The sequence below is a fragment of the Aythya fuligula genome, chromosome 3, assembly GCF_009819795.1.
Source record: "Aythya fuligula isolate bAytFul2 chromosome 3, bAytFul2.pri, whole genome shotgun sequence".
NCBI classification, from domain to species: domain Eukaryota; kingdom Metazoa; phylum Chordata; class Aves; order Anseriformes; family Anatidae; genus Aythya; species Aythya fuligula.
In genome coordinates this window covers 94447916-94458967 of record NC_045561.1, presented here as the reverse complement: position 1 = coordinate 94458967, position 11052 = coordinate 94447916, and the positions used below count along the sequence as shown (strand labels likewise).

Below are 11052 nucleotides of genomic sequence, written 5' to 3'. Positions count from 1 at the left end.
GCAGCAAGAAGTCATTGAACATACTTTTAAAAATGTAAATAGTGAGACTTTATTTCAGGTAATCTCTTAAGTATTTTAGACAATTTGTTTCATACGGTGTAGCCCCTAGTTCAGTTAATGATTTTATTTCCTGGTGTGTTCTTGTAGATTCACTTTGAATGTGTCTGCAGTAGGCTGAAGAGTAATCAAAAAACTAACTATTTTCATTAGTTTTACTTTTCTATTCTCAGCAAATACAGAGAAAATGAAATAGAGTTTCTGTGGGTTTGGGTTGCTGCTCAATGGAAAATTTGCATCAGTCTTGGTATATCTTTTTCTTGGATGGGTTGTTTCCTCTGGCTGCCAGGCTGCAGGAATTTCTTTATGTTGGGGATATTGCTTGTTTTTGCTTTAAAACTCTACAAAACAAAAATAAAACAGCACTATACTTAAGAATGATGGTAACTGTCAGACATTTAGATGCTACCCATGCAGTAAAAGTAACATCACAGGTTGATCCTGCAGATTATAGTAAAGGATTATAGTAAATGTGGTCACATGAGGCTGGTGGCCAATCACTAGTGGGGTTCCCCTGGGCTTCGTTTTAGGCCCATTTCTCTTCAACATTTTTATAAATCATCAGGACACAGGACTCAAATGCATACTACCTAAGCAAGTTTGCTAATGATAGCAAATTAGGAAGAGCTGTTGAGGCTGGAGGGCAGCCCCATGGAAAGGGATCTGAGGCTTCTGGTCAATGGCAAGCTAAGCATCAGACAGCAGTGTGCCCTGCCAGCCAAAAGGGGTCCTGGGGTGCATCAAGCACAGCACTGCTAGCCAGTTGAGGGAAGGGATTGCCCTGCTCTGCTCTGCACTTGTGCAGCCTCACCTGGAGTACCGTGTGTTGTTTGAGGCACCACAGTATAAAAAGGACATAAAACTATTAGAGAGCATCCAAAGGAGGGCAACCAAGATGGCGTAGGGTCTAGAGGGAAAGATGTATGAGGGACAGCTGAGGTCCCTTGGTTTGTTCAGCCCAGAGCAGAGCAGGCTGAGGGAAGTCTCATGGCAGCCTGCAGCTCCCTCACGAGGGGAGAGGAAGGGCAGGCATTGAGCTCTGCTCTCTGGGGACAGCAACAGGACCCAAGGGAATGGCATGAAGCTGGGACAGGGGAGTTTTAAGTTGGGTATCAGGAAAAGCATCTTCACTGAGAGGGTGGTCGGGCACTAAGACAGGCTCCCCAGAGCAGTGGTCATGGCACCGAGCCTGCTGGAGCTCAAGAAGCATTTGGACAATGCTTCAGACATATGGTCAGATTTTTGGGTGTTCCTGTGTGGAGCCAGGAGTTGGATTCAATGATCCTTGTGGATCCCTTCCAACTCAGGAAGATATTTTATCATTCTATGATTCTAACGTAGAATCATCAGCTTCATCATATTATCCCTTTAAGTGCCCTGGTGGCTCTAGTGACAGAAGGCCGCAATAACTATCAATATTTCTGGCTGGCTAAAATTGCTTGTTAAAAATAAGATAAAAATCAAATAACCCTTCTTTCCTTACCCTCCCGCTCCCCCATATTTATCAGCCAGTTTAAATCAATGGTTCTGCTTTATCTTCCATTAAAACTGTCTAATTACCTGCAAGAGAGGAAATTTGGCAAGTATATCAGGCTTGGACTCTTCTACCAATAAAATAGTTTCAAGTAACTGCACATCTGCTCTGCTAAGCTTGTTGCCAACAAGAAAGTCTTGTCCGTGGCCTTTCAAAACCTAAAAACAAGGAACAATGACCAGAAACAGTTGTAATTTGTAAATGTGTGATTTAATATATCTTCATAGTAAGGTCCTACACTGTGTGGAGTTATCCTTGAAGCAAGGAAGCACAATAAGAACATCTGTAGTACAAACAGATAATTTGACCACAGTGTCATCCTAGGCATTATACATCAGTCCTTTCTCTTCTTCATTTTTTTTCTGACGGTTCAGGTCTACCCCTCTTGCCTTCACTTCTATAGCTCTTGTAATTAGAGCTGCTGCATTGAAGGCTAAGCTTCATGGAAAACAACCATCACTGCACAGTATTTGCAAGTTGCTCGAACTCAGCACAGGGCACAGAAAGAGAATCTTGGACTTTTTCAAATTATGGGTAGCTCCCTTACTTCTCACCTGTTTCTGCTTTGATTTTGTGAATATTGCACTGGGGGTTACTGTGCCTCAGGTTCTCCAACACCCACCCAGCTTAGCCATCCTCCTTTTTTACTGATGGACCTCTAATGCTTGTTCTGTATGTGTGGTGCAGTGCTTCTAATGGTCAGAGGGTCTTGTACTTCAGAAGGAAATTTCATATAAAAGCCAATGCTATCAGGACTTTTGTCTGCAACAACTGATATAGACAGCTGGGGATTTCACTGTGTCCTGGGCTGTTGCAGCTCTGCATATCTCCCAGATTTGTAACATCTTCTGTCCCCTCTGTGGAGTCTTGTCCTACTCCCAGCAAAACCATGGAATTTATATTTAAGTGGTAATTTGTCCTTTCTGTTTTCCTGAATAAAAATTGTTTGCGTAGATCAGAGACAGAGTTTCAAGAAAATAGTATTAATTATGATGTTACATCTTTGCCACATACCTTCTCATAGACCGGGAAGTATCTGTTTGCGGCCTTGTCCATAACACTCGCGAGATGTTCTTCCTTTTTATCCGCTGGTTGGAAGAAATTGCTCGAGATTAACTCATTCAGATCTGCTAATCCTTCCACATACATATCAATTCTGGAAAGGAATAAATCCAGTTGGTCAATTCAAACACAGGAGAGGTCTGAGTAGCACAAAAGGAACTGACATAACTGCAAAACTATAGGGCTGCGCTTCTTAATTTTTCACCAGGGATGATACTTCACTACATTAACTTTTTTCAAACCACTCAATACAGAATTGGCATATGTGTTATCTAAACCTATGTTAAAAATCAAATCAGATGTTCTTTTAAACAGCGAGTCTGTACAATTTCTAACAATTATCTTGAAATGTGTTTACCTGGGCTGATCAACTTGAAACATTTACAAATATTTGAGGTAAAAACATGGCTCCCCTATAGTACTGACGGTTATTTTTCTGATGACCTCTGTTCTTTTCATTGACCTCTGATTGATTTCTGGTCTTTTCATTGACCTCTGTTCTTCACAAACTCCCTTGCACCATTCTGCCTATCTTATCTATATGGTTACTCTTACTGTAGTCATCACCAACAGTCACATTCAACACATGCTACATGAAAACCTTCTGAATCTCCCCGAGTCTAAATGTGACCGGGGATATTCGTGTGTTACACAGAGAGGTAGCATGGGCTGCAGTCTGACAAACAAAGGTAGTACTGGTACATTACAGTGCTCTCTCCTTCAGGTCTTTCCCATAGAGATTGTATTTCCCTGCAATGTAGTTGAGGATGGCTCTGGTCTGCACCATCTTCATCCCATCGATCTCCACCATGGGCACTTGCTGGAACAGCAGGTCTCCATCTGGGGAAAAGGGGACGAGACAAGGAGATATTTAGTCTCTGAATGAGTAGATATGTGGGAAAGGAACCAGCCCATGTTATTTTTGATTTGTGGTACACCTTCTCACTCTCATGGTGTGGAAGTAGCTTCCAATGAAGCCAAGAACTATTAGTGAAATGTTAATAACTGACTATTATAGCAGTCAGCTTCCTGAAGTCTATTCACCTCTGATGAAGGACCCAAATGCAGAACTTTCAGTAGCCAGTGAAAAAGGCAAGTCCCGCACTGCATGGCCCTAACTCATATTTTTATTTATTTATTTATTTATTTATTTATTTATTTATTTATGTGGTTAATACAGATAGGAAGGACTGAAGGATCTGACCCACAATGAGCCAGTTTTTGTTATGTGCTATTAAGTATTTTGGAAACCTGGACTATTTAAGGGTTTGTCAATGTATAACGTTAATATACATGCTAATATTTATCTTTGTGACTACTATATTGACATTATACAGAAACAAACACCTGTACAGACAGGCCTGAAGCAGGGAATAATGAATGGAGTTTCATATGATTCCAGCAAGAGCCAAATACTTCTTGGTGTGAGATTGTAGCTGTGTAAGTCCCTTACTAGTCTGCAGAAAGCTCTTTCTAGGAAGGAAGATGTCAAAATACTGCCAGAAACTGCTCATAGCAGCATGTCAGAGTATTTGTTTCATGGAATCACATTTCCTGACTCAGCTAACTGACCAGCCGTGTCCATCTTTGTATCTGCTGCAAGGTAGGCATGCACAGAAAGTTTGCTATTAAAGTTATCTTCTTTTATGCTCATGCCTCAAAATACTGCTGTGCTTTTTGAAAGCTAGCAGGTGGCAGAGGGGGGAATAAATTCATTGTTCCTGAAGGACAGTGGGGCTGCAAATGCCAACCCAAGCTCAGATTTCTTTGAAAAGCCGAGTGGACTGGATTAGCTGAGCACAGACATGTCTTTTCCTTTGGAGGAAATATGAGAATCAGTCCCACAAAGATGGAAGCTAAAGATAGCAAGTTGAACAGTTGCCTCAGGAAACAAGTACATGTCAGAAGTACATGTTAAACTCAGAAATACGGAACTCTGGTTTCATACAGATTATAAAACAACAGCTTTGTAGGCAACCTAAAATGCTAATGAATTTCAAGATGATCTGATTACAAAAAATGTATTATCATATGGCAAGAGGCAGTGGGTACAAACTGAAACACAGGAGTGCCCACCTGAACATCAGGAAGTACATCTTTACTGTGCAGGTGACTGAGCACTGGCATAGGCTGCCCAGAGAGGCTGTGGAGTCTCCTCCTTGGAGATCTTCAAAAGCCTCCTGGACATGGGCCAGGCTCCAGAGGAGATGCTCACTGCAGTGGGCATCTGTGATACCACCTGTTCAATCCAGTCTACGTTATCCTTTGAAGAGACATAAGTTTCCTTAGGTGTCCTAAGACAAACAATTCTAATTATTATTATCTAATTAAAAAGCGAAGGAAACTTACTTGTCTGCAACTTTTTCAGGTCATCCTTTGTTTCCAGAAAGGCTTCTTCAAACTTCAGGGAATAAAGAAGAAAAGTTATGTTGTTACTGCATGTTTTAAGTTCTGCTTGTCAAGAGACAATGAGGGTTCAAAAAGCTGCGCTGTTGGGAATTTTCTTTTAAAAAAACAAAACAAAACAAAACAAAACAAAACTTTTTTTTCTTAAAAAAAAATATATTTTTTTTTTCTTTAAAAAGTAAATCAGGTTTAAAAATATATGTTTTGCCTTTGCCTTACTCTCCTCATCCTTCTCCTCCATGTTTCATAGTTGTGTACATGCAAGATTTTGGCTAACCCTGGGGTGACCAGAAGGCACAAAGCCCTATCTTCTGAGCAAACCACCACCATGACTCTTCTGTTCTTGGGGCTGGCAAGAGACGTTGCAGGGAGGGGGACAAGTAAATTTGCACTGCAACAGTACAGCCATGTTAGAGTTCCTTTACCATAAGCTGACCAAAGCAGGGATGAAGAGACCATGTGCTCCATGCAGCTCATCGCAGTGATGAAAAAAACACAGCTCTTAAAACTCACAGATCCCCACACTCCCTCTCCATTTTGATATCAGAAATCGTTACAGATACAAACAATTAATGGGTGTTTTATAATACACAGTACTTCAGGAGCAAGCAACGTTGTAATAGTCATAATATATATGCTGTTTTGGACATGGGGATTTAACTAGAGGCCTTCAGAAGTCAAAGTGCTTGACTGCTGTAATCAGTGCTTAGGAAACCAAGTTCTGCTGCTGTGGTTTTAAATGTTTTGTTTCAGTGGCTACATGGGAGATGCACTTATAGCGTTAAAAGCAGACTTGGCACAAGATGCCTGGAAGTGAAACAGCAACTTGTCCCCTGCTAAGGGTGTGTTAGTGGTCATCGTTTGCTTGGTCACTGCTGTGCACTAAGTGCAGAACTTGAAACTGCTGCTCAGTCCCATTTTTGATCATTAAAAATGCATATTTACCGCATGCTTTTAGTATAAAAAGTATAAAAACTATAGACAAACCTCAACTCCAGCCGCTGCCAGTAGCCACCGTATGGGTTCCATTCGGCCTCGTGCATTGACATAGTGCAGCCTTGGTTTCCCAGACATGTTTCCACGTGTCTGATTTCCTACTACCTACGATAAAGAAGTAAGAACTAAAAAGAAGAAGGTTCAGAATGCTGTCCTTGAGTCTCTAACTGGTTCTCAAGCATTGGTCAAAATTTGTTAGAAACCAGTGCTCGATGATCCAGGTCTGTCATCAAATCAGCAGAGGAGATAAAAGTTAGAATACACTGAGAGGTTGCACTGCATCATTTTGCCTTGAGATGTCTTTTATATGTGCAGGTTAGTGGAGCAGAACTGTGAACCAAGAGTGACCAGGCCATGTCAGAGACCATGCAAGTCAAAGACCACATCCAGCCCAAAGTCTTTTGTTCTGACCAAAGAGCAGGGAGTGTGATATGCACTGCTCTATTTGTTTTGGCCTTAGTTCAGGATACAGTTTACTATTTAATCAGGCAGACAATATCAGGTGAATGATTGCCATAGTTTCTCCAGTAGCCATTAGGCTCCCCTATAAAGTGACAGGAAGGCTTTTTCCCCTACATGTATGCATTCAGTTTCATTCACAACAGTCTCCACTCCTCTCATTTCTTCAGGCAAGTGCCTGAAGGCATGGAATTTAAATTTTAATTTGGTAACATCAAACTGGCTGTCACTACAGACAGAGACAGAGTAAAATATCTGCTCAGTTCAACCCCAGCTCTTGCAGGAGTTTAAAGCAACAACTGTCCCCAGACACACGGCATCTACCCCATTCAGAACCAGTGCACAGCAAATGCAGTGAACCTGCAGGCAGTGCCCAGTTCATACTCACATCATGTTTATTAACACCATGTCAACAACAAAGCTGGAGCGGTAACAGCAGCAAAAAGCAAATGGGTACAACAAAACATATACCCCTTGTAAGGAGTGTGACATCTTCCCTAAAATAGGAAGCACTTCATTCACACATCTGAAATCTAAATTGCTCTTTCTTGAGTCTGTGTACCTAGAAAGCAGTTGATTAATAACTAAATATCTGATGCACATAACCAAGTTAGTAAAGCACATTCAGGACTTTAATCCACAAAATCAATTCACTGACTTTCGTGTCAAGTGCACTAATTCCCCATGCATGCCAAAATCCCAAAAGCTTACCTTGTACGGAGTATATCCCTCTCTAAGCTCTCAGTAGCTTTGCCGTGTGATTATAAAGGTTTTAGCCCCTCCTACAAAGAGAATTACAGACACTTCTCTGCTGTTGGGAAACTCCTATTTCTCAAGCTAATTAAAACAACTAAGTCTAATCACTTCTCATCTAAAGGAAAAAAAATCCTGACTAATGCTGATGGTGCACTAACTCACGAGAGGTCATGGTTGTTTGGGAAAACTATGGGACAGAAATTGTGTGCTTCCTAATTTCATTGTTTGACAGTCTGCTAGCTAAAAATAATCAGAGCTGCCAAAAAGCTTCCAAGATTTAAAAAGATGCTGTAATAGCAATCAAACTTTTATTTAAATTCTTTATGATTTCATAGTTTTGTACATCTTTATGCATGTTGTATTGGGTAATTCTGCTTAAATCCTTCATAACTGTCCTTCCCTTCTTTTAGTGATGGGGGATATTTCTTAAGGACATTTTTTTTCTGATGAATTTCATGCCTGGACATAGAAGTGTTCTTTTTTCTGTTTCTGTCAAAGGTATTTCTCTGGATTTGACCTGGTGAAAAAGGATGTAGCTGGTGACTGATGAGGCAGCAAACAGAGGTTGGCATCAGAAGAGTAATCTTCTGTTTCCTTTTGGGAACTCTGTTGACTCCAAAGAGTCAACACAGCATGAACTCCTTTGCCCTGTCCTGCTGTCTAATCTATCTGGTTAATACTACTATAGGTATCACATGCAAGCTGTCGTGCTATGTGAAAATCTGCTGAATCACCCTGAGTCTGACTGCGAGCCCGGATATTCTTCTTGTGTTACACAGAGAGGGTTATAACTGCAGTCAAACAAAGAAGTGAGTTGTTGCAGTACAGGTCTCTTGTTCAGGTCCTCCCTGCAGATATACTTTGCTGCTATATGGCTGAAAATGATCACCCCACCAATTTCCACCACTGGTGCCTGTTTAGACCAACATGGTCCATGTTTGACAATAAATTAGAAGAATTATTTAGAGCTAGAACAAATGGAAGAGTCATGAAAATGGTCACCACATCCCAGTTTTGTCTTTTAGGAAGTGCTTAGTCGAGGTGTGCACATTGCAGCGTGTGTCCCAGGGCATCCACCAGCCTCCTGCTGCTGCTCCGGTGAGGCCAGGTGCCGGCCCTGCAGGGTGTTCTGCAGCTCTGACCATGCCTCAGAGAGCCCCAGATGACAGCAGTGGAAGCCTACCACAAGTCATCCACATTTTGCTCGTAATTTGTTCCTGTTTTGTAATGAATCAGAACTCTGCATAAGAATATTTTGCTTGAGAAATTACCACTTTCCCTTCTAGGCTTCTGGAAGTGCTGACATTTGCTTTTAGCTTTTTTTTTTTTTTTTTACACGCTAAGTGATGTGTCTCCAGCATTGTTGGACAAATATGACTTATCACCCAGAACCCGGGATAATGCAGGAGACTGAAAGTTTCTCTGCGCAGACCTGTGCACTGAGGTGTGGCTGGTGAAGTGTGCACACATGCCAACTCAGTCTTAGGTAGAGTGCTGCCCATACTTTTGCAAACCTGGCTTTGACAAAGCCCAGAACTGTAGGAAATATCCCAGCAGCTCTAGTGACTACTCCTACATGGCTTTAACCCCACTGTATTAAAAGAATGCAAGGTAAGAAAACATGAATTTGAGCATCAAAGTTAATCACAGTGTAGACAACTGGGGTAAAACTCATCTCACCTAGCCTTGTAGACACTTACATCTAGTCCATCTGTCTAGCCTCCTTTAAATTTGTCTGCATCCAGGTAGGAGGTGTCCCTCACCAAGCACTTGAGCCACAGCTGGTATCCAAGCCAAAGCCAGCAGTATGCACTCAAAAGGTAGATGGATTTCTATCTTGCGTGCCTGAAGGCATCTGATCTTCTGGGTTCAGATTGATGACCCAGGAGTTAAGGCTAGGGGACACCTCAGATATACCCCGATGATTTAGGAGTGAACATTCACCACAGCTGCTGCTGCTGCTGGCCATCAGCAGCTCCCATTTGGTGTCTTCTTTCAAAACAATGAGGCATAAATAAATATATATAATAATCTTTTTCTTTTTTTTTTTTTTTTTTTTTTTTTTTTCCAGACATGATACTGATTTCACAGAATCACAGAATCACAAAATAGTCTATGTTGGAAGAGACCTCTAAGATCACCGAGTCCAACCTCCGACCTAACACTAACAAGTCCTCCACTAAACCATGTCACTGAGCTCTACATCTAAACGTCTTTTAACGACCTCCAGGGATGGTGACTCAGCCACTTCCCTGGGCAGCCCATTCCAACGCCTAACAACCCTTTCAGTAAAGAAGTTTTTCCTAATATCCAACCTAAAAATTTCCTGACAAAGCATAGAAATATTTTGTTATCAAGCTTTGTGGATTTTCCTCTCTACATAAAACATGTCAGACTTACATTAGTTTGAGTTGGAGCTATGTTTAAAATTATGAGCCAATATGTAAAATGTAAGGGAGATAGATGCACACACAAACTGTTGTGTCTTACTGAATTAACAGGGGAAAGAGGGCTTGTAGAGAAGGGAGCCTCAGCTGGGACTAATAAGACCTGCAGAGATATGCCCAGCCCTGCCTTACTGCGAATATAAAGGGCAGCTCTGGAGTTTCATATGATTTAAAACACTCGATTGTTGTTTTTCCAAACTAGTGCTGCATGTGTTTGGCGCACTTCATCGTGTCCCATAAAACATTTCTCCACGCTGAGTTACACACACTGAACCAGGCTGGACAGGTACACAACCAGCCTATCTTATAAACCCAGGGACATGTTGTTTACAAAAGATAGCATTGCCATTATCTGCAAGATATCCCCAGGGTATTACCTACTCACCGTTGCTTTTATAGATCTCTGCACGTTAACAGCACACTAAGCTCCTGGGAAGCACATCCACTGCTTTGAGATTTTCTTCAAGTTCCCTCTAGCTTGCTCCCTTTCTCTCTCCTGCTTGGTTTGCAGCCTTTAGATTGTGTCTTCTTGGTAATTTCCAAGCTGTCATCATCATCTAGAATTTTTTCTTATTTTCCCCTTCACACTTCCAACCTCTGCACCTTTCTCCTCAGGGGATGTGGTTCTCCCCCCATGAAAAGAGAATTTAAAAAGAGAAAGTAGCATGTCATTAATAACCAGGCAATTTTTGGATTTCCAGAATATTTAGTACCTGAAAACCCTCTCCTTAGCATCATCTTTCCTCATATCTTCTCAGCTTTCCTCCAGACATCACAGAAGGGATCCTAATATTTATAGAAACTCAAGGCTTTCTCAGAACAGTGCTGGTAATGATGCTGAAATCAGGGGTGAGGAGATTAATTTCCTTTACAACTATTCCTCCAAGCAGTAACACAATACAAAACATCAGAGCTCTGCTCCCAGATCTCTCATGGCTGAAGGTGAACCATGTCACCATGTGCCCTACAAGTCCCCACTATCCCAGAGGGAGAGACGTCACCCACCTAGCTGCTAGCTCTTCCCTCGGGAGTCAGGAGTATAACAGTAGAGAAATGATGGGAAATACCAGTTCTGTTTTGAAACCCAAAATGGGCACGGAGAAAAAGACTTCTGCACCAGGTACAGCAACTCTGCATTTGTCTGCCTGCTCCTGACAGTGTCCCCAGCCCCCTGCTCCATGGAGCCCGTAATGTCCTTATGGCTCCTTGAACTGCTTGTGCCCTCTGCCCCACTCTGCTTTAAACCAACTCACGTCCTGTACCAGCCAGCTCACCTCTGTGGAATATGCGATTTTATTTACAGGTGCACATCTCTTACAGAATTAAGCTGCAAAT

The 11052-nt window shown here is 41.8% G+C and overlaps 1 protein-coding gene across 3 annotated transcripts; it reads right to left on the bottom strand.

Annotated features, from left to right (window-relative positions):
• Nucleotides 1-21: 21 nt before the first annotated feature.
• Nucleotides 22-10811, bottom strand: LOC116487563 (glutathione S-transferase-like). 3 transcript variants are annotated; one of them, XM_032184561.1, is made up of 7 exons: nt 10103-10811; nt 6047-6160; nt 5003-5054; nt 3361-3493; nt 2606-2747; nt 1618-1749; nt 22-398 (listed from the first exon to the last, which is right to left on the bottom strand). In XM_032184561.1, exons 2-7 carry the CDS (start codon nt 6131-6133, stop codon nt 279-281), a joined length of 666 nt encoding a protein of 221 aa, XP_032040452.1. In that variant the 5' UTR covers nt 6134-6160; nt 10103-10811; the 3' UTR covers nt 22-278. The 3 variants fall into 3 exon arrangements, with proteins under 3 accessions (XP_032040452.1, XP_032040451.1, XP_032040453.1); XM_032184560.1 differs by lacking the exon at nt 10103-10811 and adding an exon at nt 7226-7285; XM_032184562.1 differs by lacking the exons at nt 22-398; nt 1618-1749; nt 10103-10811 and adding exons at nt 1792-2522; nt 7226-7288.
• Nucleotides 10812-11052: the final 241 nt, after the last annotated feature.

What these genes read in the sequence shown, in the direction of transcription:
- LOC116487563 (XM_032184561.1), bottom strand. Translation starts at nt 6,133, where the DNA reads ATGTCTGGGAAACCAAGGCTGCACTATGTCAATGCACGAGGCCGAATG. An exon ending in TGGCAGCGGCTGGAGTTGAG is followed by an intron (nt 5,055 to 6,046) that starts GTTTGTCTATAG and finishes TATTCCCTGAAG; the next exon opens with TTTGAAGAAGCCTTTCTGGA. An exon ending in GACCTGAAGGAGAGAGCACT is followed by an intron (nt 2,748 to 3,360) that starts GTAATGTACCAG and finishes ATTCCTTTCCAG; the next exon opens with AATTGATATGTATGTGGAAG.